The sequence below is a fragment of the Periplaneta americana genome, chromosome 14 (genome assembly GCF_040183065.1).
Source record: "Periplaneta americana isolate PAMFEO1 chromosome 14, P.americana_PAMFEO1_priV1, whole genome shotgun sequence".
NCBI lineage: Eukaryota > Metazoa > Arthropoda > Insecta > Blattodea > Blattidae > Periplaneta > Periplaneta americana.
In genome coordinates this window covers 160048000-160075570 of record NC_091130.1, presented here as the reverse complement: position 1 = coordinate 160075570, position 27571 = coordinate 160048000, and the positions used below count along the sequence as shown (strand labels likewise).

General features: G+C 37.9%; 2 protein-coding genes across 2 annotated transcripts in view; one reads left to right on the top strand and one right to left on the bottom strand.

Moving 5' to 3' along the window:
• Positions 1-231: 231 nt before the first annotated feature.
• Positions 232-26862, bottom strand: LOC138713949 (uncharacterized). The gene is made up of 4 exons (XM_069846522.1): positions 26731-26862; positions 9209-9431; positions 8066-8168; positions 232-6128 (listed from the first exon to the last, which is right to left on the bottom strand). The coding sequence occupies exons 2-4, from the start codon at positions 9420-9422 to the stop codon at positions 5480-5482; spliced, it is 966 nt and encodes a 321-aa protein (XP_069702623.1). The 5' UTR covers positions 9423-9431; positions 26731-26862; the 3' UTR covers positions 232-5479.
• Positions 20538-27571, top strand: part of LOC138713948 (potassium channel subfamily K member 1-like) — a 164030-nt gene continuing 156996 nt past the window's right edge. The window contains exon 1 of the mRNA XM_069846517.1: positions 20538-20643. Within this exon, the coding sequence (XP_069702618.1) occupies positions 20572-20643 (72 nt within the window). The 5' untranslated portion in view covers positions 20538-20571. The remainder of the gene's footprint in view (positions 20644-27571) is intronic.

The following is a 27571-nucleotide window of genomic DNA, read 5'->3' as shown; positions in this document are numbered from 1 at the left end:
TAATTGCCCCTCACTATGAACATTTTCGGAAGTTCAGGGTAATTTTAATTATTAACTAACAACTGAAGCTGGACAGTTTTTTCACCCGTTGCCACTCAAATGGCTTGTACATAACAACAATCTACCTCCATTTGCACACATTTCAGAAGTCTGAAGCTGAGGGTTCCCCCCCACAGATACTGGATAAGGTTATTGTATTGCTATCACTGTACTGCCAAAAAGGAGAGTAAATATTACATAATATTCTTTATTATAATTTAATAACTTTTATATTGCACATTATTGAATGTTGTGTTAAGTTTCTTTTTTACATTAAAAACAATAAAAGCCGTTACATTTGAGTTAATGGACTTCCAGCATTATCAGATCCCTACTATAGACTGTAGCATAAGCTTAACTGGCATACAGATGAATGCATTCAATCTTTCATAGTAAATGTATTGAAATGACAATGCTGGAAAGTCATGTCAAGTGTATAATTTATAAACGGATTGTGTGACAGTTCACAATTCATGTAGGCCTATATGTGCTACAGTTATAATATTCATGATCGTGAATGTTAAAAATAACAAACTTACATAACATATATATAACATAATACAGTTCTAACAAACACATTCGAATAGTAACACGTTGTCTTTGTCACCAATAAAAGTACTTTACATTATAATACATTGATTCCATTTTTGAGTCCTACGATAAATTTTTTGATTCTTTTAAGTCCAATGTATCTCTAATTTTCTTATCTTCTGACATGGAAACGTAAAATACTGTTTATCACTCATGGCCAGGGGTTGAGATCCACTTAAAAATTTACAAGTTACTTAACAATTTTCTGTACTATACAAGTCAGCTGTAAAGAATAAAGTTCGTGTACAGTTGTGTGGATCAACGTTTCCTGGTTCAGGTCACTGACCAAGTCCAGTAGTTAGGTACGTATCAATGTTTGTGTGTATAGCTTCGAGACAAATATAAACACTGATTAGGGATAATATATTAAAATACTTGGTAATATTATTTTACATTAGTTGTTAGTAGTATGTGACAGCAGTATTTACCACATTTACTATAATACAATCAAATACGCTAAACATCTTACTTAGTACAGTATATGTTGTTAAAAGTGAAACAATAAAAAAAAAAAAAACATATTTTCTTCAACACTAATAAAGTGAAAATATTAATCCTAAATTAAATTAATATTTTAAATTTCTATAAAAAAAGATTTTGATGTATATGAGGGTACGTAAGAAAATTATTTCCAGTGGGTTATAGACAATGTAAGAAAAATGGCAAATCAACTTTATTATGTGTACAAAAAATATTTGTGTAGGTAAATTATTTTTCCATCTGTTCACCACCTGTGAAGATGACCGTTACCTGGATCAAGATCAGGACTGTATGGCGAGTATCAAACAATTCCCAATTGTAATGTTGAAGCAATTCTCGAGGTGTGATGAGTATAAAGTACCTGTTTTTTATGGCCCTCAAAGTCTGCTGTGAGCTTGGTTGTGTACAAATAGGTAGTCTCCATAACCTTGGTAACTCCTTGGTTTCTTCCACTGTAGAGACTTCCTTTTGATTCAGATGGACGCAACGAAATCAAAAATCATCACTGGTTATGTTGTGACCAAGCATTTTTGTCCTTTGTTGTGGCACCGCTGCAGGAAAGCTAATGCTAAGGCCATTATCAGCCTGCAGGTCCAAGCCTAATCTGTCCCTTATGACTTCGCGCAAGATGATAAGCCAGATTTTCGAAAAATCTCAATTATTATAAAGTGACGATTTCTCCGAACCTCTGCATCTACTCCCAGTGCAAATTCATCAGATCATATTTCATTGTGAACATTCATTCGACCGTTTGTAAATCTTGTGCACCGTTGTCTTACAACTCCTTTGGTTCATGAACATTGCAGAGTTAGTCTAAGAATCCCAGCAGACTGTGTAGCTGTGCACAAATTTATATTCATTGAAATTTTAACATAAATTTGGATTCGAAATCAGTCGTTTCGTTTATGGTGCACTACATTCACAAGTTTGAATGGATTTATGATCATACAAGATTGGAGGAGTTGCTATTAATTTTTTTAAATTAAAACTCACACCTTCAGTACTACAGCATAGAGGCTAAACATACCTTCTTTCATTTGTTTGTATTTCCAGATCGTACAGTATATTCCGTTTCAAGTAAATGAAATTGAAGACCTGAATTGACAAAGATTCCAAGTCCATTGAAGTAAATTTTTCAGGAGAGCAAAAGAATTACAGGCTTGCAGTATAAGAGTATTGAAATCAATGCCTGTATGATTAAAAAACAGCCTCAGAGTCGGATTTGGGATATTTTTGTACAGGATGGTGGCTTATGCAAAGCATGACATGTCAGGTAAAAAGTCAAATTCGGTAAATTTTGGACTCAGGATGATTGTCAATTCAGGTCTTCAATTGAGACTTAAAGTAAAACCAAAATATATTACCAGTATTTATACAAATTAATTTACAATTTCTCTTCCCCTCACTTTCATACTCGTACTGTGGGTTCACATTGTACAAAAGAACAGAATTTAAGAGACAATGGCTTTGAGAGCAAGAAATTTACTCGTAATTTTGGAAGATTATTTGCATGAAAATGTCAGATTTAAAGTGCACAATGATCTAATTTGAAGAAACACTGTGTACAGCATTGCTACCAGATGACTGGATTTATCGCATTGTTTCGATAACAAAAGTGGTTACAGTAGTTTCTTCACCACAACAGTGATAATGTGGAAGAAGTCCCGGTAGTTGTTAGTTTTGTAGTATTGCCAGAATAATGAACTACAGTAAAACTCGTATTCGAAATGCAAACCTTGGACAGGGCTTACCAGGCCTGACCTCTCGAGCTGTACTGTATTCGACAGTTTGCATTTTTTCCCCTCTGTTCTTTCTTTTTTCTCTACAACTTTTATGGAGCTTGTACATTACTGTTCATATCCTTCCATCTTTACCATAAGGCTCCCATTTCTCATTCAATGCTGTACATAACAAAATACAATAACAAAGGTACAGGTGTAATTGGTGACTATGTAAAATGAGTAGAAGTGACAAGTGTGTACAAAAGCTATATTCGTTGGTGTAGTTAATTTAATAATATTCATTACAATCATTTTTGCTTAGCGATTTTTTGCAATGTCTTCAGACAAATATACCTGACAAAAATTTAATTTACGTTCTTCTATGACTAGAAATTCATAGGCCAATTCTTCTGGCAAATGATAAATGTATATAATAATGTGATGTTTAATTTATTATGCAATGTATTAATTACAAAAACAGTTTTTTTTTCTATTCTTGATAATCTGATACCGGACACTAAACTACCAAATTATAATGACATGTAGAGGTACAATTACATATCGATTTCCTAAGAATTGAAACATACAGGCTGTACACATTTGTGGTAAGCATAGATACTGGTATTGTCCTTATACCAATACCAACAAGGAGGGCAAATTGTTCACCATCATAGACAGTTACATTTTATATAAAGAGTGAAAAATGAAAACAATTTTATATGGTCTATGATGCAATGAAGACAAATTACAATACAGGTGGAAGGCAACCTATTAATTCATAGAAGAATGTATCAAGTCAATGCAAACAACTTTTGTCAAACAAGTTTTTAGATACGTCCAATAGTTCTGAGATGCTGCAAACAGTAGCCATGCTCCTGGAGGTGGGTGGAACTCCACTCCATGAGACTTGCTAGAGGGGAATGTGAACAAAAACGTCTCATCAGATACTTTTCGATCTAATTAATAAATAATCCGTGGCGCTACAGCCCGTGAAGGGCCTAGACCGACCAGCCGGCTGCTGGCCTCACGCCCACATGCCGAAGCAGAGGTGGACGATCATCCAACCAGAATGGAGGTATCATGTGGTTAACACGATGATCCCCCCAGCCGTTATAGCTGGCATTCGCAACCGGATTTCGCTACCTATCGTAGCTCCCCAAGTGCATCACGATGCTGGGTGGGCATCGGTCCCATACACTGGCCGAAATTTCATGAGAAAATTTCTCCCCCATGAGGACTCGAACCAGCGCGCATTCCGTAACGCGGGTCCTAAGCAGGATGCCTTAGACCGCGACGCCATGGCGCGGGACTTCGATCTAATTACATAATTTAATTTCTTCCTGTAACCACTACAGGTTGCCGTCAACAAAGAGTACCATGATACAATAGAGTAAAAGCCTTGAGGCTTAGTGATAAATTGTTGTTAGAGTGAAAAAGAAAGAATTTGAATTATATTGAAACACATGATGTTAAACGAAGTGACGTCAAGGAGATGCGAATTAGTCCTGGTCCATATGTATGATGCCTGAAAATAGCTATTGAGCCTTTGAGTGCTGCAATTGTTAGATCTCTTAAAATACTTTTATGCAGGCCAAAAGATTTACAGAAGTCGACTAGGAACCGGGGTATGGTCCCACGGGCTCCTATCATTAGTCCCGTAATGACGATGGATTCCAGATGGTATTTGTCCTTATAAAAACTGATGGAAGTTAACACATTACTGTAAACTTAATTTCTTTTCCAAATTAATTTTTAAGTTCTTCAAAGATAATAACTTAAATGGAAATTGAGTTAGAATGATATTCGTACCAGTGTTATTTAGAGTTTATGTAAAATGTAAAGGGATCTTTAATGGAAATGGGTAGATTCTTTACTATTTTGTAATTACGTAAACAGGAGATACTGTGATTGTTAAATAAGTTTCATGGCATTAAATTTAGGGTTAAAATGTTATAACGTAATAAAGAATATTAAAAATCAAACAATTTGCGTATTTTATTCATTGAATACTTAACGTTTTGATGTACAGTAATTAGATCGAAACATATCTGATGAGACGTTTTTGTTCACATTCTCTTGCAAGTCTTGTGGAGTGAAGATCCACTGCGGAGCTCTGCTGCTGTTCGCGCGTTGCATTTCGTATTCTTAAAACTATTGGACTATGAAAAACTTATGTGACAAAAGTTGTTCGCATTGACTTGATCTATTATGTGTGAGTGAATTAATGTAACAGGTTTCCTTCCACGCTGTAATGTCTCTCCAGTCGAATTGAAGCACTTGTAATCATGTTTCGCTCTGTGCTCTTACTTTTGAAAATTCTGTCAGTCTCTTAAAAATTCATTAATTTAACAACATAGATGACATTCCTTTTAGAAAATTAACGAGATGTTTTTGATAATGGTGTTGCAAGGATTATAATGATTGCTGATATGATTAAATAATAGAGCAGCTTGTTGAATGATAGCTTTGGATATTTTATACCATTTTTGACAACTCTTTTGGAGTGCTGGCTATTTTGCACAGCCCTTCAGCTTTACTTCCTCATGTTATGAAAGCTGCACTTCGAAAATTTCACCTGAAAATAATCGCATAACCCAGGTGTGGAGGCTAGTCTGAAAACTCCTTGCAGTGGTGTGTTAAAAGACTCCCTACAGCACCACGGGTGAGGAGACAGAAGACGCTTCCGATTCCCTTCTGGAGAGAGTTGCCCTGCGCAGACCGCGATGGCTCGGGTGCAGGTTTAACGGGGGCAGGTTAGGGTGCTCTATGCGAGTGGGCGAGGACACCCTGGGGCGAGGGGAGGCGTGCGGGCTGCTGCACGGCGTCCTCCGCATGCTGTTGGTGCTGCCGATGGTGGCGGTGTTGCTGCTCGTCTCCATCAGCTCGCTCAGCTGGTAGCTCTCCACCACGGGGGTCGGGTCGTCGGAATCCACGAATCCAGAGTTATCGAAGCTCACCGGCAGGGCGTCGGGCAGCTGAGTGATCTGGGTCACCTGGTACGGCGATATCTGCGGGGGCGGATTCTGGGGAGATGTGGGGATGGGGGGCAGGCTGCGCGTCTGATGCTGCAGAGTCGAGCCATACTGTGGCATGCTGTGGTGGTAGATGGGTGGCTCTGCCGTGAAGTGCTGGGTGGTGCCGCGGGGCGTCAGCGCTGCCCACAACACGCGGCTGTCGGGAGTCACCGCTCCCCCGGAGGACGGACAGGGGTACAGCACGGCCTCGCAGCCCTTCACGCCCTTCGCCTTACTCAGAGTGGACCCGTCTAGCTGCAGCGAGCCCTTTCCACTGCGCTCTCTTCAACATGAGATAAGACAAACAAACGTACACGTCTTGCCCATAAAATGCTATAAGGTCAAAATTCACATGATTTTGCCGAGAGTGAGTCCAGGCTTTAGCGTTGAATATTATTGACCTGACACATATGTCAAGTTTTCCTTCAGAAGATATCTACTGTAGATATTGTAATGTTCAAAACATTATTTCGAGGAAATGGAAGCTTTGTACATTTTTGGTGCCGCTAATACAAAAGTACTTTTTGAGAAGGACATCTCTGTTTGTCTGACTCTGTTTTGTTCTAAATTATTGAACGAACCATAAATGTATACTGTGCAAACCATGATTATGTAATTAAGAGAAGAAGGGCGCAAGTAACTGTCGCATAATACTAGATACTATTCGATGAATGAGACCTATATCAGGAATACTGAATGCTCCATTGCTGCACAACTGAAGGCACTGTGTGATTAACTCTGGACACGTGTTGTCGGTCTCCATACTATTATCGTTGTACTGTTCACCACACCCCTCCAAGTAGTTCAGTGTTAAGAGTGGATATATAATTCCGTACAATTTCGTTTGAGTGGTACTTGTGATAGGCATGATGGACTAAATTGGGTTTGAGTGGAGTGGTACTTGTGGTAGGCATGATGGACTAAATTGGGTTTGAGTGGAGTGGTACTTGTGATAGGCATGATGGACTAAATCGATTTGAGTAGAGTGGTACTTGTGATATGCATGATGGACTAAATCGATTTGAGTAGAGTGGTACTTGTGATAGGCATGATGGACTAAATTGGGTTTGAGTGGAGTGGTACTTGTGATAGGCATGATGGACTAAATTGGGTTTGAGTGGAGTGGTACTTGTGATAGGCATGATGGACTAAATTGGGTTTGAGTGGAGTGGTACTTGTGATAGGCATGATGGACTAAATCGATTTGAGTAGAGTGGTACTTGTGATAGGCATGATGGACTAAATTGGGTTTGAGTGGAGTGGTACTTGTGATAGGCATGATGGACTAAATTGGGTTTGAGTGGAGTGGTACTTGTGATAGGCATGATGGACTAAATCGATTTGAGTAGAGTGGTACTTGTGATATGCATGACGGACTAAATTGGGTTTGAGTGGAGTGGTACTTGTGATAGGCATGATGGACTAAATTGGGTTTGAGTGGAGTGGTACTTGTGATAGGCATGATGGACTAAATTGGGTTTGAGTGGAGTGGTACTTGTGATAGGCATGATGGACTAAATTGGGTTTGAGTGGAGTGGTACTTGTGATAGGCATGATGGACTAAATTGGGTTTGAGTGGAGTGGTACTTGCGATAGGCATGATGGACTAAATCGATTTGAGTAGAGTGGTACTTGTGATAGGCATCATGGACTAAATCGGGTTTGTCAGTTCTTTGTTATAGTTCTGTAATTAAAAAAAAAAAACATGAAGATGATGGAATAAGTTACACAAGGCAATGAAGTGTATGAATGGGATAATAAATGGACATGTGTGTTTGGACACTTTCACACGCACACAAAGACAAATGACTCAACCTTTTTGTTTAGGAAACACTGCCATTGTTTAAAAACAACTTTAATGTTGTAAAGTTGTACACATATTTTGTGTTTAATCAAAGACTTTCATTAATAAGCCATAATTGCTTGTCTCGTTTAAAATGAACGCTACCGATATATTCAAAAAGAAATTGTAAGGTATAACAACTAAGAAATATAGTGAGTTAATATGAGAGTCCAATTCTATCTATGTTCGCCTCTGCACTATGATTATTTTACTAATTTTCCTACAGTCAAGTAAAATGTCCTACATGAATGCGATTATTTCTTTAGTAGTTATGAAGAGGAAGCTATAAATAATTTGCTTAAATTCCTTTCATTTACAACTAACAGAATTTAACAAATCGTGCACTGAAATATGAGAACTGCAAGCTGAGTACGTACACCCTGCACTTGAGCAGGAAGAGGGCCAGCAGCGCCCCCAGCAGCAGGACTCCGACGCAGGACGCGATCAGCACCAGCAGCCAAGTGTCGTCCATTGCTGGACCTGCAATTAGCAATGTACAGGGCATTCAATTGGCGTATATTCCTGTGTAAAGAATAAATGTTATGTTTTAGTAGGTTATTTTACGACGCTTTATCAACATCTTTGGTTATTTAGCGTCTGAATGAGATGAAGACGATAATGCCGGTGAAATGAGTCCGGGGTCCAGCACCGAAAGTTACCCAGCATTTGCTCATATTGAGTTGAGAGAAAACCCCGGACAAAACTTCAACCAGGTAACTTGCCCCGACCGGGAATCGAACCCGGGCCACCTGGTTTCGCGGCCATACACGCTGACCGTTACTCCACAGGTGTGGACTTGTTATGTTTTAAACCCAAGTCCTCTAACAATTTCATTTATAGTGTAAGCCTATACATGTGTCTGTGTGTGAGGCCGTACATATGTAGTTATTAATAAATTAATTTTGAATATAAATGCATTATAAAATTATATACTGTGGAATAATATTTCTTTTCCACTTAAAAACAAGAGTGGGCTAAGTTTGTCTTGGTAAACAAATTAATTTTTACACAAAATTGTCCACACCTGTGGAGTAACGGTCAGCGCGTCTGGCCGCGAAACCAGGTGGCCCGGGTTCGATTCCCGGTCGGAGCAAGTTACCTGGTTGAGGTTTTTTCCGGTGGTTTCCCTCAACCCAATATGAGCAAATGCTGGGTAACTTTCGGTGTTGGACCCCGGACTCATTTCACCGGCATTATCACCTTCGTCTCATTCAGACGCTAAATAACCAAAGATGTTGATAAAGCGTCGTAAAATAACTTACTAAAATAAAAAAAAACCCACAAAATTCGCAAATAATACAATTTTCCTTTGTTACAAAATACATTGTAGATAGGATAATAACCGCCCATGCTTGTCCTTGTCGTAATGTTCCGTGTTCTGAGATCAGATAGCTTGCGGCAACTGTATAGCCTAAATAGAGACGTTTATAAACCGATAGTTTTCCATTGTTGAGGCTTGTGTTTTTTATTAATAAGATTTATCCATTAGATTAAATGAGACATCGTACGTGTTTGAATACCTTGTCTCGGCAACTCAACGTACTCCACCCCAGGGCCTGCGGTCCAGTCACACAGGACGCTGCACGTGGACGTATTCATATTTGGTGCCCTCTGCAAAAATGCCGGCAGAGGAGGAGGGGGGATGCTGAGGATGGTGTCTGGCGGGGGCCCCATGTCCGAGCACTCCACGCATGACGTGTTCAGGTACATCAACAAGTCCACTCCGCTGGCCATGCTTGTTCCCTGTAAACAAATGAAGGCTATGTTACCACGTCTAGTATATACAGTCGCGAAGCTCAATACGTAGTAAATATGCAAACATTAGGTAGTTGCTCACTACTAGGATCGCTAATATCGCCTTATTACAGGCAATGCAAAATAGTACCGTCACAGTCTATTGTTTCTAGCACCCTCAAAACTCAAGCTTCGTGACTGTATATAGTAGACTAGTAGACTGTGATATTACTTTCTTAAATTCGTAGTCATGTGTCAAGTTATTAGCAAATATCTTGCAAACTTTTACGTCTGCCATTCAAAAAAAAAAAAAAAAGTCTTGAAATCCTTCCACAATTCATAAAGGAAAGTGTTAATTTCTTGTTATGTTTCCGTCAGGGTTGGGAAATACGTGTAAAAATTAATTTCTACATGAGAGTAAAGTAGGCGTAGAAATGCGAAATTTATATCATAAATGGAAAAATGTAATAAATTGAAAACTCGATGTAATACATTAAATTGCCACCCGAATTCCCAGGTTACTTCATTCGAGCTCTTCATTTCTTCCATCCTTTGCAGAGATATTCCGACACACTGTGTTTCCGCGTGTTGCCGCTCCTTTGACTATATTGTAATTGTAATTGTAAATTTAATATTGTAATTTTATTTGTAATTGTAATTGTAAATTTAATATTGTAATTTTATTTGTAATTGTAATTGTAAATTTAATATTGTAATTTTATTTGTAATTGTAATTGTAAATTTAATACTAATTGTAATTTTATTCGTCATATTATAGTTGGAATCTCCTGGTTGAGGGGCAGAGAAGGCCCGACGGCCTTATCTCTACCAAGTTAAATAAATTAATACTACTAAATATACAGATCCCAAAGTTCAATAGTACTCAAAGACTGCCGACGGTTTTCGTATGCGCATTTTGTCATTGTTTTCCATGTTCCCACGGACGTCTTTTGTTTTTATATTTTTTGCCCAACTCCTTTTATGGATAGTGTGTTTATGCGTAATGCCGACTTCGTTTGTTTTTCTTTTTCCGCTGACCAAATAACTTGTCCTGTTCACAGAAGCTAATATTGAAAGAGAAAATGCAACTTTGCGTTGTTCTTTTGAGAACTTTCTGTGGACACTTTCCCAGTGATTTCTGCTACACTGTTTAGGATTGTTCTCGATAATATTGTGACCTGATAGGTCTGAAGGCTTAAGTAGGAATTTATAATCAGTGATTTTGTATTTAAAGGTAACAGTTGCAGACGATATGTCGTACGCAGGAAGATCTTTGCATAGGAAGTATGACGAATTTGGTTTTATTCTCAGAAAACTTTGAAGTCAAAACTGCTCAAAATTTGCATTTTGAGGCTCGGTAATTAAAAACACAGCGTCTTGAAGCACACAGTAGGATACCGGTATGTAAGTTATATCGTGTAAAATTGGTTTTTCTACGAGACGTGAATTACGTGTAATTTGCATAAAATATGTATCATCACGTAATTTGCCTAGTCTTATGGTAGTTCCTAACCTCCATGTTATATCACGTCATCATTAGTCTCGTAGACAGATGTGTGAAATATTGCCGTCATCGATGTGGTCTAGTGGTTACCGTTGCCATGCTGGCCGTTAGATTCGAGGTCCAAGGTTTCAAACCCGGCGGTGAAGTTGAGACTTATGCACGAGCTGCCCATCATGTTAACGTCTGATGGTTGTAGTTTAGTAATACGTTACCATACGGTTGGGAGGAAACTTCGGAAAAACCCAGTCTGATATATCAGTCCACGCCCGATCGTGATCAGCGGCCAAGTTGTCTACTTTATGATTTTGCTGATCAAACCGTGACCTCAGGGCGCGAAGTGAATATTTTCTCCTGAGAGAGACATCAAAATTTACCGAAGAGCTGTTAAGTTACATTACCTATTAGAAATTAATACATAACTGCTTGTGTTGAACAGTAGCCTAGTGCCTTCATTCTGTAACTTTATCACAGCGAAGCACCGATTGGTTGTTATTTTGAATACCGATAACTTAACACTTGCTCAGTGATGTGATGAGTGTTAAAAGAGTGTAATCTAGAAAGATGAAAACAATTGAATTGTGGATAAAAATGATGTCCATAATAAATAAATTAGGAATAAGTAATTGATTAACTAGCGGACTTACTCGTGTTAATTATGTAAGTCTGTGCGGCTTACAGCTGTTTCGGTGCATCATCACACCGTCTTCAGAGCCTACTAGATCTCGACGTCATCTCAAACTTCTCTGCCTGTTATGTGGGCGCGTTTGATTGTTGAAAGGTGTTGAATAGTGGAGTCAAATAGCAGGAGCGTATTTTGCGGACTACCGGGGCTACCGGCGGTAGCCCAAGGAAATTACAAAAGAAAAAGTTTATAATATAACATTATGTAATAATTTTGTCTTATTAGTTTTACCATAGTAATTAAAATTAAAGTAATTGTTAGATTTATATGCGCTCTCTGCTCTCGAAAAGAAACAAGTTGTCAAGGCGGCATCGCTGGAGAAACCGCTTGCTACGTGAGGTAGCTGTGACCGTTCCGCTCACGCTGTCCTTCGCACAACTTCCCGTCCCCCTCCCCTTCTGTTTCCATTGTGCAGTGTAGGCGGGTGAGTTGCCGCTCTCGTGATCGGTTTCTTCGCAGGCGCGAAGCAACAATACGCTTAGTACGCTAGCTATGAATGTGATTGTGTTCTTGCAGTGCATTATTTTAAATCTGTGATTTGTTCGAGTGTCTAAGAGTTATATTAATTGTGAATTATTAAGTTTTTAATTTCCCAATTAAGTGATATTGTGAAAAATATGGCAGAACAAGTTTCTGGAGAGGTTTGTGTTGAAAATGACTGTGTAATAGAAGGTTTATTAAAACTGCCTTTTAATAGTCGTACATAACAACGAGAAAGTTGAAATTGTGAAAATGGAAAGACCAACTCCTGAGTTAAATTTGTCCATGGACGTAAAAGAAAAACAGCGTGAGTACACACGCCATTTCACTTCAACATCATATGGTAAGTGGAATTGGTTGTGTGGTAGTTCTAAACTGTCTAAACTATTTTGCTGGCCATGTTTGTTATTTAGCCGCGAAACTAATGTGTGGTCAAAAGAGGGGTTTTCTAATATGAACTCCCTTCGAACGGCAGTCCTAGAATACGACAAATCAAAAGCTCATATTTGTAGTAGCATGAACTTTGCAAACTTTGGAAAGACAAGAATTGATTTACAGCTAGATAAGCAAAAAGCTCTACACATCAATCAACACAATGCTCTTGTGAAAAAAAATCGGGAGATTTTACTGCGTCTTATTAACGCAGTCTGCTTTCTAGGAAAACAATAGTTGGCTTTTCGGGGTCATAATGAGAGTGTGGAATCAGACAATAGAGGAAATTATATTGAATATTTAAGTTCCTTAAGTGAATTTGACCATTTACTGGCCAATCATCTTGAGAGTTCAACAGTATTTCGTGGTACTTCTCCCGCAATTCAGAATGACTTAATATTTGCTATAAGTGGGGTTATGCTAAAGAACATAAAACCTTTTGTGGCCATTGTTGTTGATGAAACAAGTTACTGCTCTAATCAGAGTCAATTGTCCACTGTTTTAAGATACGTCGACAGTACTGCCAATGTTCAAGAACGGTTTATAGGATTCACAAATGTCAGTTCGGACAAAACTGCTGCTCCTTTGTTTCAGTATGTGGAAGGTGTTATAGCAAAATACAATGTCGGCAATAAGTTAATTGCACAGACATACGATGGTGCTTCAGTTATGGTGGGAAATATTAATGGCTTGAAAACAAAAGTTCAAGAAAAGTATCCTCAAGCACTATTTGTCCATTGTTACAGCCATGTTCTCAATTTAGTTTTGCAACAAACTACTTCATCCATTCCAGAATGCCGCATTTTTTCAAAACACTGTCGGGTTTAGGTGCATTTTTCTCATCATCTCCTAAAAGATCAGAAAACTCAAGGAATTTATGAACAAGAAACTCCCAAAAGTAGCACCAACTAGATTGAATTTTACATCTCGGCTTGTAAATACAGTAAAGGAATACGGAGAAAAACGGACTGCTTTCTTTAAAAATATCATTTGTAATGACTCTGAAGAAAACGGGGATGATGATGTAATTGTGCAGGCTCAAGGATATTTGTATTTTTTTCACACAGTTTCAGAATATATTTCTTCTTGAAGTCTATGCTAGAGTGTTCGCACATACAGATGTGCTTTACAATATTCTTCAGACAAAAAGTCTAGACATAGCATACTGCTTGCAAGAGGTATCAAAGTTAAAACATAATATATCCGAGTTCAGACGTAGTGGGTTTCCGTCCATATGGAGTAATATGGAAAATGAAATTTCTTCAGCCAATACAATGGAACCACCATTAAAGCGAAGAAAAGGAGATGATGAATTGAAATACAGGCAGCTGTACTACAGCATACTAGATCGTATGCACATGGAAATTACTGACAGATTTTCTGATTATGGAAAGCTTCAGTTCACACATCTTCTAGATTCTCAAAAATGTTCTGCTTATAGAGAAAACTTTTCTAATGAGGCACTAAACAAATTATTTCAGTCCTATAACAGTCACTTTGATCAAGTACGTTTGAAAAATGAATTAAGTGTAATATATTCAGCAGAGGTCTTTGATTTTTCGAACAAACCTATCCATGAAATATTATCTGCCATATATGAAAACCAGCTGAACCAAGTTATTCCTGAAGTCCTTAAATTGGCAACATTAATTGTGACAATACCAGCTACGTCAGCATCGGTAGAAAGAACATTTTCTGCGTTGAAGAGAATAAAATCCTACTGTAGATCAACTCATACACAAGAACGTTTATCCGGCTTGGCACTGATGTCCATTGAAAAGTCATTTCTACAGAAACTTTGCAAGTGGCCCAACTGTAATTTCAAGGACGAAGTCATCAACGTATTTTCGTCCCAATCAAGACGTCTGGAATTCACATAAATATGTAAGGAATTTTATTATAGGGATTTAAAAATATATTTTGTGTAATAATAGGGTCAGTGGTAGCCCAAACCCTTTAACCAGTATACGCCACTGTCAAATAGTGTGTGTGTACTGAAATTGATCTGTTTGTTGAGAATTTGATCGGGGTGTGTTTTAGTGTGTTTGTATATTTCGTATTGTTCTAGTGTGTTGAGTTTTTGGTTCTTGGGTTGTATGTGTAGGATTTCCATGTCCATGTCCCCGATCAAATTCTCAACACACAGATCAATTTCAGTACACACAAACTATTTGACTCCACTATTCAACACCTCTCAACAATCAAACGCACCCACATAACAGGCAGAGAAGTTCGAGATGACGCCGAGATCTAGTATTCTCTGAGGATGGTGTGATGATGCACCGAAACAGCTGTAAGCCGCACAGACTTACATAATTAACACGAGTAAGTCCGCTAGTTAATCAATTACTTATATTCAAGTGTTAAAAGTAGTGTACGCAAGATTCAAAATAAATTAGGAATGTTGGTCTACTAGTGTTGTTGTCCCGCTCAACTTATATTAAAAGAAGAAATGTATTGTTATGTATTGCATTAAAAATGCAAGATATAAAATGGAGAAATATACATTAGACACCTCAATGGGATAATGTCCCTGGCAGAGACAAATTAAAATCAAGCAACCACCAACCACTTTAAACGTTCCGCTCAACCACACAAATACTCCGCCATCTTTTTTAATTTGCCGTTTCCCCCCGTTTTCCCCATTTTACAACAGATTTATTTTATTGGATTGACTGAAGAAAATTACGAAAAACCCAACAAAACAAGACAAAAAAAGCCTGTCCCACTTCCTGATCAGTGATCGATCACATTATTTACACACAATGAAGAGAATTTTGTCTACAACACGATTCGTACAAACTCTTCAATGCATAAGGGGAGAATATTATATGGCAACGATCCATCGTCGGTCACCCCCAGAGTGTTGACAGATGAAGGCTTTTGTTGCGTAACATAATAGTGTTAAAGCAATTTAAATGCAGACGACTCAATAAACAGCCACCCTATCTGCATAATCTTGCTCTTTATTTCGCCAGCTATCGCTTTGCACTGTACCATCATGGTGCTGTACATGACAGCTTTCAAGACATGAACTTGTTAATACAATGTAGGCTAAGGGGGGGAGACAGCAACAGATTGGCCTAGAGTTCCTATTGCTTCCTTTCTTCCCTTCAGTTAACGTGAAAGAATTTCTAAAGCTCAAAACGGGACATTCACTGATACTACTTCCTATACTAGTACAACATGCAGTTCAGGAAATAGAAATTTAATTCTTTAATTTTAAATAATGAGAACAAAATGTAGGCATTGAATCTGTAAGATATATCACATACCTATATAATAACGTTATAAAACAAATGAAATTAAAATATTAAAAACACAACATTACAGGCTATTCATAAGTGTTTTTAGTAAATAGTTTCCATAAGAAGTTAATTATCTCAGTCGAGAAATTGAAAAAGTTAAGCAAACTGTATCAGAAATTAACTTCGATAATTAAGAATGACTTCTATGTGTCAACCTTCAATTTTTTTCCCCCGATGTCCATATTAAATTTGTTCGTTCTAGCAAACACTCTTTTTACAGGAGCATTGATTTCAGTTAGGAGTAAGCCAAATTCTACAATTTTAGCAATGTTTATGAACGATAGTTCTTGAAAGGAGAAATGTTGGAACATTTCTACCCCTCTCATATGGACTTCTATTCCATTGAGTGACTTTGTCTACACTGACAAATCGCTTCACAAACAAAGTGATTGAACATGGCTTTGTCATCAATGTTGGAATCAACAGAAAGCTTTATAATGATATTAATTATACACGCATTTCAACATAATTCCATTTTGAGTCGTTGTTCAGCAAGATGCACTTTCAACAGAATGGGACTAATATTGTGTGTTGTGTTTCAACAAGAACTGTGGGACGTCTGGTCACATACTTCGTTCTATGTCTCGTTGTTCCTTTTCTTTATCATTTCTCACTATAGAAGTGAAAAGATATTCCTCTCAGATGCATGGAGACTCTCTCATGACCTCGGCACTGGTGTGGTCGCACCACGCTCAGTTGGACGGGAGGCTGTTCTGGAAGCTTATCAACATTGAACCCGGGACCTTCCAGAGATAACCGGCCGCAGTGCAAAGGGAACATCAGTTATATATATATACCTGGCCCCGGAACAATTTTTCCCTCGAAATTATTCAAATGAACTTTACAGGGAGTTATACCTGAAAGTTTGATTTGCATAATACACGTCACTGTTCGTTAACAGAAAACCACAATTTAAGTCACACAGAGTTAGTGTGCACTCAATGCTGGTTGCTTGACGGTTGTCAGCCCACTTTGAGGTATGTGGATATAGAGGGAAAAATTGGATCGGTGTCTGGTAGAGTTCCCGGGTAGCTCAGTTGGTAGAGCGTTCGTACGTTAAACCAAAGGTCCCGGGTTCGATACCCGGAACAATTTTTCCTTCGAAATTATTCAAATCAACTTTACAGGGAGTTATACCTGAAAGCTTGATTTGCAACATTTATATGTACTGGAGTGCTGTCAAACTGTCCAATGTATTTTGTGGCTACGAGTAAGGCAATGCACGTGAAATATTGCTAAAAAATGAGGGCGTTCTTATTTGAAAGAAAAATTGGGACTTATCCAAATTGGACTTAGGCCTAATAATTTTTATTTTTTAACAAGCAATTAAATGTCACAGTCAGTATTGTTGGTTAACATGAGGGCAGGAATGTCACTTCTTGACCGTGGGGATTGGAATGGAGGGGGGCACTGCAGCTTTCACGATATATTGCGCCAACCCTCAAGCTGGGCGGATTCCCAAATCCACACTGGCTGACTAAACTAAGGTTCGCAGCGTACCCAGTTTTCGAGCCAGCCCCCTCCTTGCGTCGCCAGCCGGCATTCGGAATAGTAATATGCGTTACAAGAGCGGTATGTTGACGTTTTCATGTTCGAGAAAAAGTTTGAAAAAGCGAAACGTAGTTGAGCTTTTTTAATTTCCGAGAATTGAAGGAAAACATACTGCTCGTGTATCGTATATTATTTTGTGCGACGATCGTTTATTACTTATCTGAAAGAGGAATTTCTAATTAGTTGCAATGAAATCTCCATCTTGGTTTCTGTTCAATGACGGCAAATTTGCAAAACAAAAATATCTATCTTCAACATTGTTGTTTTAAAATGTTTTCTGGTCCACACCTGTGGAGTAACGGTCAGCGCGTCTGGCCGCGAAATCAGGTGGCCCGGGTTCGAATCCCGGTCGGGGCAAGTTATCTGGTTGAGGTTTTTTCCGGGGGTTTCCCTCAGCCCAATATGAGCAAATGCTGGGTAACTTTCGGTGTTGGACCCCGGACTCATTTCACCGGCATTATCACCTTCATATCATTCAGATGCTAAATAACCTAGATGTTGATACAGCGTCGTAAAATATCCCAATAAAATAAAAATAAAAAAATGTTTTCTGTGTTTACTATACTCCAGCAGGCCGTGATATACGTCTGTCTTTTTTTTCCCCCAGTCTATGATATTGAATGTGGAATTTTAGACTTTCCGCGGATTGGTTTTGTGCGGAAACCAAGCAAATGTATACATGCACGATCTCGCACCGTGCTGTAGAATGACAACGAAATGGAGAAATGTTGACGGAGTGGTGCAGATGCTTCATGTGTTAGGCCTGATCGGACCGCCTATGACAGGCTGCAGGGTTGATTATTATTATAAACAGTATTTTAATTAACGCGCGGGCCCTCTTTCAGGGACAGGGCTGTTTTACGTGCCGTGAATCCACGACACGTGCACGTCATCCCTCCACCAGGAAGTCATGTTAAAGATTTTTAAAACCCATCCCCGCGAACCTCGCACCCAGCGGATGTGAGAGGCACTTCTAAACTGTTTGGTAATTAAATAGCGACGAGTGTTCATTAACAAATGCCACTCGGTGGATTTTCCTCCCAGATTGAGCGCGGGCACTGTCCATATCAGACCACAGCGATTCCAAAGTGCTGTTGACAGTACGAAACCAATACTGCTGTGACGTGTTTTATTTGTGCGGTACGTGCTAACAGTGTGGTTAGTCCACGAAATTAGATACAGAATAGCTTTGTGCGTCATTCCTCCATCAGGTCGCCTAGCCTAGTGCATGCGTCTGCACAGTCCACGTTTGCACTGTGCTGCTAGAGGTTTTCATTAGTTTTTTAACTAATGAATCGTGTTTATTTGATGTAAACCTAGCTGTTTTGGTTAATACGTCAAACGTAAGAAAATGTATCTTTTGTGTTTCTGAGACTTGCAGTGGCGGAGCTGAGGTGTAAATACTGCATAGACAAAAAATCTGCTTACCCTGTATCTTTTTGTTGAGCAGATATTTCTCGGCTTTTCTGTCAAAAGTGTTTATGACGTCATGACCCCACAAGAAAATTATGACCACTTATTTTAACCCCCAAACAGAATACATGTATAACAATATAACTTATTTGTCTCAGAGCACCCTGTTAGCCAAGGATATTTCTTATACCATGAAAATTTAAAATTTCTATTTTGTCTTCCTCTAAAAAAAAAAGATGTAACGCGTAAGGAAATCTATCAAGATTATACCATAATAGTAGATTGCTGCGTCGCGCGCCGTGGCGTCGTGGTCTAAGGGTACGTACACGTTGGAGCAACGATAAACGATAAGAGAAATGATCTAGCGACGCTTTGGTATTATCAAAGAATCAAGTGTTCATATCGGAGCGACGAGGACGCGGGAAGCGAACATTTTGATTTATCAGTAGAAGATATTCTATGCATTCACTTAATGAAAGAAGATATATAGGAAATATCAGCTGCTAGGTTCAAGGTTAATGTAACTTAAATACGTACAAAATTAAACCCGTTTCTCAGCCCAAAGATAGTATAAATTCCTTGTGTTGTGATTGGTTCTTGTGATCACATAACATATGACCAATAAATACACAACTGATCAATTTGCCATTATCTACAATAATTAATTTAATATGCCGAAATAATAATAAATCGATTAATATTCGGATATGTTGATAACCACCGGTAATTATACAGATTAATATTATCTTAATCAGAGATCATATAAACGACAAGAGGGGAAGAAAATGGATCTCTTCTTTTTCGTCGCTTTTATCGTGTATCTTCGCTTTTATCGTTACTCCAATATGCACACCTCAATAACAATGCATGCTTCAATTCTCTCTGATATAGCATCGCTGCTTCTTTTATCGTTTATCGTCGCTCCAACGTGTACGTACCCTAAGGCATCTGCCTAGGACTCGCGTTACGGAATGTGCGCTGGTTCGAGTCCTCATGGGGGAAGAAATTTTCTCATGAAATTTCGGCCAGTGTATGGGACCGGTGCCCACCCAGCATCGTGATGCACTTGGGGAGCTACGATAGGTAGCGAAATCCGGTTGTGAATGCCAGCTATAACGGCTGGGGGGATCATCGAGCTAACCACACGATACCTCCATTCTGGTTGGATGATCGGCCACCTCTGCTTCGGCATGTGGGCGTGAGGCCAGCAGCCGGCTGGTCGGTCTAGGCCCTTCACTGGCTGTAGCGCCACGGTTTATTATGTTATATAGTAGATGTGCTGCGAGACGAAACCCCTTCATATCAAGCGGTGTAGTCCGTGCGAAAAAGTAGGTCGACCTAATGCCAGGCTGTGTACTGAAGAAAATATTGACCGTGTGAATGATTTACTGGCTTTCCTTAAAGGGTATAATCACTTTAATTTTACAAGTGATTCGTGTAGGTAGATATGGCAGTTTATCAATTTTTTGTTTAAAGAAGTTTTCAATTTGAGGCATAATTATAGACATAAATATGTTTAGAGAACTATTATTTTCGTAATGACTAGGTTAGGTGAATCGTATGAGCCTAGGTAAGGGAGAGTCCAGGTGCGTCCATCTATGAAAACTGTGGAGAACCTTATTGATGCGGTGCAGACGACGAGTTAGAAAGAGAAGAATATCTGTAACTCGTTGGGGGCAGATTTGCAGAACATATACCTCCGCCCTCATAGCTGTTCAGTGTGAGCCATGGAGAGCAGGAGATGGGGAAGTCGAAAGCGGAAGGATTTGTTAGTGAAGGATGGTCACAAGTTTCGCCGTCACAAGGAGCTTCAGAACGAACTTTCAAGATGGATTTGTACCAGGAAAGCATGTAAGTAATTAAAAATAATTCCAATTAGGCAGTAGAAGTGGAGCAGCATGTCTGTACTCACAATTACAGTGATCGGACCATGCCATGTAAGATGTAGTGAGTACAATGGCGGGTTTTTTTTGATACACTAAAAGGAAATGTACGCTTTGAAAGAGATAACACATTACCACAGCGAAATGGAGCAATGTGATGTGGTCCAGGGGGATATCGTTGGGAACTACGAAAGCAACTTTAGGAAACAATAGTAGGGATAATGGGACTGGCAGCCACTTGTGTCATTTTTGCACGAAGCACTTGTCATCTGTCGATCTCCTTGTGACACTCTATCTGACTCGGCCATTGACAGTGGAACTATTTGTCTATCCCTTCATCAAACCCTACCTAACAATGGGGCTACTTCTCAGTAATTATCTCTTTATCAAACTCTATCTACTGTCTTCCTCCGACGAGTTTAGCGCTGGACCTGAGGTATTCTTGCCATCGGTGCGGGGGGGTTGCAGGTAGATTCTTTTGTTGCTACAGCCAAGCCGAGCCGAGCGGAGTGGGAAGTATTAATCGTCCAAAAATATGCAGTCTTCAGTCTTCTCCCTAATGTTAGCTATGTTAATATTATATGAATTACTCATATTAAATATTTCACCGTTACAAGTCATTTTTAAGGAAACATGCTGTAAAAAAGTTTTTGGTTTTATTCTATTGGCATTTTAGAAAATTTGTGTGATTAGTATCGTGAAAAACAGATTCCTATAATGTCATGCGAAAATCATTTATTGGTGATATCTTAAAATACAAATCAAGTAGTTTTACTTCTCAAGTGAGTTCAGCAGTAGCCTACAGTATATTTAAATTGATTACTTTACATATTTAATTCAATTCTACTAATCACTAAATTTTATAGTATGATTCTTCTTTTCATTTATATTATTGTAGTTATAAATAAATAAATAAATAAATAAATAAATAATCTTATCACTGACAGTGCGTCTGAATCTAACGTTATAAATGACCGTAGGGCTACTTGTCACTAATACTTGTCACTAATCTGTCTCATTAAACCCTACCTGTCCTTGTCACTAACAACAATCCTACTTCTACATCAAATTAGTTTAAGGAGAATTACAGAAGTGTGATGTAGGTACGATTTCACATCACGATGTGCACGTAATAATTGGCGCTCACGACGTTTACTACTGCCAAAGTTGCCCTCCAGTTTCCCAGAACTGCACACCACGTTACAATCAATGCATATCGAAAGGAGCTGTAGAGTATTTATCGTCTCATCATTTCGTTTACATAAATACTAGTAGTTCAGTAAACACGAATAAAAAAAAATTGGTGCTAGCAACGAAACCTAAAATTATCTAGGTACTACATTTAAACTAAGGCTAACGCTAAATTAAAACACTTGCACTATTCCTAGAAGGAAGTCTTAAGAATTACCTAATAACTAGTAGAAGAGATACAAGAAAACCTTTATAGTTAACAAAAAACAAAGTTTAAATATCTGCATTGACCGCGCTTTGTGCTCTGCCCAACAGCCAGTTTTTACTTGGTTTCAGTGTTGGTTGTTTGCTCCAGTAGGCTGGCCTGGGAATTTTAACAGCGTTACAACCATCATGTCTTTAAACAGTGAAAGGCTTCAAGACCGGGAAGAGGATTACACTAAGGATTTTAAATGGGAGTTTCCAGTAAAATCTACTTAATCACTTAGTCAGCAAGTTATCAAACTTCCTGTTTAATATGCCTCACATCGCTTATGGTGAAAACTGAATATTACAGTTTTTAATTAAGTTAACGCTTGTTATCTCACCTGGTGATAATGCATCCATTTTCAAGGCTTTTAGCTCGCTTCATTGTAACGAAATGAAATTACATGGTTTGATGTTTAAACAGTCAGAGTTTATCATTTTCACCCGTAAATGACGGCAGTTTACTCGTTTCAACAGTAAACAAGAAGTCGGAGTTGTTCAGCGATGCAGGAAAGAAATAAAAAAATGAGACAGAATGATAAGAAATTCAGCCAACTTGATCATAGATAAATGACTATTAAAATATTTGATATTCGTTGTATTTTTTCTGTCTTATATTTGCTTTAATATTTAATAATACAAATTAATTTGTTCTCTGATATTGTATCAATATCATAGCGCTAGTTTTGTAGAATGCGACACATGTAGGTATATTATTTCAATCTAATATTTAGGTATTCTTTGGATAATTTACTTCAATATTTATAGTCTACATATTTCAATAGCCTTCAGTATTATATTGTCCTAGTATGTTCGAAAAATGCAATAAAGTAGTCTTCATAAAAATATAATGTTAAATGTGCAGCACATACAACTTACCTTGGCAACGCGCGTGTTTATACCTTGACCAAAACTACTTCCGACTTGACAGTTTACAGAGAAGGGGGAGCAGTGTTGTCATGTTGCCCATCTTTCGTGTAAGCGAGCGCGCTGCCGATAGAGTGCAGTAATGAACGGCTGACATGAACACATATTTTTAAACAATTTGTTGAACACTAGGCATTAAAATTGGCGTACATTATTATTTTATTAGTCTATTATTATACGTAGTAGTAGTGGCAGCGGTAGTGGTAGTAATCTTCAATGTAATACCGTTAGAAAAGCGTCGAAAGGACTGTAAACTGTGAAAACTGGTTTAAATTTAATACGAAGCCTTTACTGTTATGAGTGCCGGTATTTCGTCAATGTAATATTGTTAGAAAACCGTTTAAAAATTGTAAACTGTAAAAATATGTAGGATTAAAAGTCTACACGGTCTCTTTCTTTTCCAATATCAATAACAGTGCTCTTATTAATTTTAACACAAACAGCAGTTCTCATTACGACTTGGGCCAAAGGTAAAAGAGATCCGCCATTATCTTTTTCCCTCTCAAAATACTCTCTTACATTACACACTATCTCTCGATTGACTCTATTGACCTTGTCCAATATTCCTTGTTCTCCGTCTGTCTTTCCTTCCTTCCGACATTGCACAAGTCACCTGTTTAGAAACTCTCGCAGAAACTAGAAAACGGACACTAGCCACACACTCCACCAATGACAACGAAGATAATATGTGTAATATAATTTAAACACAATAATTATCGATACACTAAAACAATAATACAAGTAAATAATATTTTTTATTCACGCAAAGCACGCGCTAACCAGCCAATTCAAAGTCATTCCGGGCACTGTATTCACCACTAGACCGTGGTATTCACGTGCAAATTGTAAACATAGACACGGCAACACCGTCCCGTTACCGTGGTTACGCGTCTCTCGTGATTGGTTGATTTGAATGGTTGCCATGGTAACATGCTAAAGGCGCCATTTGTCAGGTCGGAAGTTGTTTTGGACAGACCATAGTAGGGAGGTCCGAGGCTCCCTCGCATGGGAGGAAAACGAATCGACGATGAACGGTGGTGATTTAGGCCTGTAGTCCCGTACGAATAATGTACCGGTAAGAGGTAATAAGAAAAAGTCCTCGAAATGGGGCCTAACTGTATCAGGGACTGAGGTAGGATGGCCCACCGGTCAGCGTCAGATTCACGAGTGCCATCCAGGTCACCTGTCGGACTTGGACAACTCTCGCGTAATGTGCGGACTATCCGTAAAGCCAAGTATAATCGTTGTTTATGTAGTTTTGTTCTGTATGTAGAAAGCATTGAATTTAATTTTAGTTTGTTTCACCTTAAGGAAACAATGCAAGATCAGTGAAATGCCAAAATTCTTGAATTTATGAAAAGTATAATTTGTTTGAGTGAAAAGTGTTGTTACAGGAATATTTGAAATACAAATTTCCAATATATTTTATTTTGTTTATATAATTTTTATTATAATAAAACAAATACTATTGTTGTGTATGTACTCAGAAGAGTAAATTAAGTTCCCAAAATTGATCTTCAATTCTGAACTTATTGTTGAGAAAAGTGTTGTTACAAGAATATCTCAAACACGTGTTTAAGCTCTGTGCAGTTTGTTTGTTATATTGGTGATTATTTAAAGTGTTGTATTTATTGCATATGGATCATTAAACGTAGAGATAGGCCTACAATAACTAAAACTCTTTGTGTGTGTAATAGGTACGGTATATCTGTTAATCGCATACAGGATGAGTCAAAAGTATTTCTTCAATTTTTCTGAGCATGTTCCTTGATATGAAGCATGAATGAATGTTCTTATGAACATTACGCCGAAAATACTGTACTTTGTTGTCGAAATAATGCACAAACAAGAAGAATCATTCATGACTATTTGTTAGATCAGTTTCTAATGTTGTATTCCTATTTGATTCTGGGAATGCTTATCACAAACGCTGCTGTGAAGGGAGTTGTTAGATGGGCCCGTACACATCTACAATCTAATCATTCTGAGCAGTTCAACCGAGCAGTGCAGTAATTGATTTATTGTGATAGTGTACAGAGAGTTTACATTTGAAAAACTGAGTGATACCCAGCACAGGTTTGGTAAAATGCATTGCAATGCACGGCAGAGGTAGGCTATGGGAGAAGTTTACAAACAGACGTCAGCACGTGGCTAGTGCCGGAAGGATTGCTGCTGAATTGCATTTATCTACACCCGTAACGTAATAGCGTCTAGTCTCATTCATTACTGCAATCGTTTTTCTAATTATAGCATCAAGTATATTTCAGAATGTATTGAAACTAAGTAACATAATATTACAACATGATAATTGTATTAATTTTATCTGAATCATCATCTTAAACTTAAACATTACAAATTTGCAGTAAAACAAACTTTTGTTTATAGTAGCATTGCGGTTGTCATGGACTTACAGCGTCACGGATGCATCCAAAGATGTTAAAGCTGCACAGATAAACATAATATAAAATGGAATTTAAACATATGAAGATTTAATTAAATGTAACATCATCGCAGTGACATATACATACATACATACATACATACATACATACCTACACACATACCTACAGACATACATACATTCACACATACATGCATAGATACATACATGCATACATACATACATACATACATACACACATACATACCTTCACACATACATGCATAGATACTTACATGCATACACACATACATACATAGATACATAGTCAGAATTAAGTGATAAGGGTCAAAAACAGGTTACTTACATTCTGTAAATAAGCTACAATATTAGAGGGTATAATTTATCTGAAAATAGGCTGATCAAGAGATAGTAAATATGTAAATATTGTAAATATTTTAATGCTAGAATATGTAAATAGATTCTTGTACTTCATAGGTTAGGAATAGGAAAATAAGTTAGATTAAGAAGTACCAATATTATCTTGGCAGTTACACATAGTAGATGAACTACACTAATCCATATTTAATCTAGAATGGCAACATAATAATATAATGTAAATGGATTATGTACTTGAAGGTAAACCTAGGCATGTAGCATTACTTTCCATTTGTAATGGAACATGCTGCTCAAAAAAAAGGCATACATATATACACACATACATAGATACATACATAGATACATACATACATACATACATACATACATACATACTTTCACACATACATGCATAGATACATACATACATACCTTCACACATACATGCATAGATACACACATACATACCTTCACACATACATACCTTCACACATACATGCATAGATACATACATACACATACATAGATACATACATACATACATACACACATACATAGATACATACATACATACCTACACACATACATACATAGATACATACATACATACATACCTACCTACACACATACATACCTACATAGGTACATACACGCATACATACATACATACACATACATACACACATACATACATACATACATACATACATACATACATACATACATACATACATACATACGATAAATAAACATATAGGTAGATGGCAAGACTGGCTCCTTTTTTTTTGTAGGTGCTAAGCGTGTATTCAGCAGCATTGCAATTTTGCTGGTTGTGAGAAAGTAAAACCGAAATATGACGTAATTAAAATCCCATTGTTGATGAATGATCTGATTAAGAATTCTCAAGCAGTGATATGAACAAGGCAGACTCACCCGTGCCTGTGCAGGAGATGATAGCAATTTTTGATTGGTTGAACAGAGCACCACTAACACTACAACACTGCGAGCAGAGTCAGGTGGAGCGGCAACTCCAAGATGTCGGCGAGCACTGCAGGCGCCACGCAAGCGTCGGCCTATTGATCAGTGCGGTGCCGCTATTGATTCACAGCGCCGCGCGGGCCATGCCCTCAGCTCTTCTTACAGATAGGTTTATCCTTCCTTACTTTCACCCTTCTTCTGTTCTCTGTCACAGTTTTTCTTTATTTGCCCATCTTCTTTTCTTCTCTCACTTTTCCTTTATTACTGTACTAGCCGTACCCGTGCGCTCCGCTGCACCTGTTAGAAATAAATATAAAGTAATTACATAATTAAAACAGGACATTTGATCCACGGAACATTCGTGTTTGATAGAAGGATAAATCGTTTAATATGTTACTTAATTTAAATTGCATCCAAATAATTAAAATGCGATCATTTTGATCCAGAGACACTCATTTGGTGCAATGACAATTCCTTTAACATGTTTCTTAATTTTTATTACATGCAACCATAGTTTATTGAAGATTGGTATCATTTAGATTTAATGTGTATACTTTATTTTACTTGTTATAGGTTTCCATTGAATTATGGTAACTGAATTTTAACCCTTGTTTTCTACGTCTTCAGTAAATGGCGCTTGGCCCACTATAGTTCTGAAGCCTTCAAATAACTTATATTATATTATATTATATTATATTATATCAGAAGTTACTGTAATAACATTGTAGTATTATGTCCATCTAGAGAAACTACACTTTACAATGGTGAATTAATAATTAATTATACAAATCGGTTA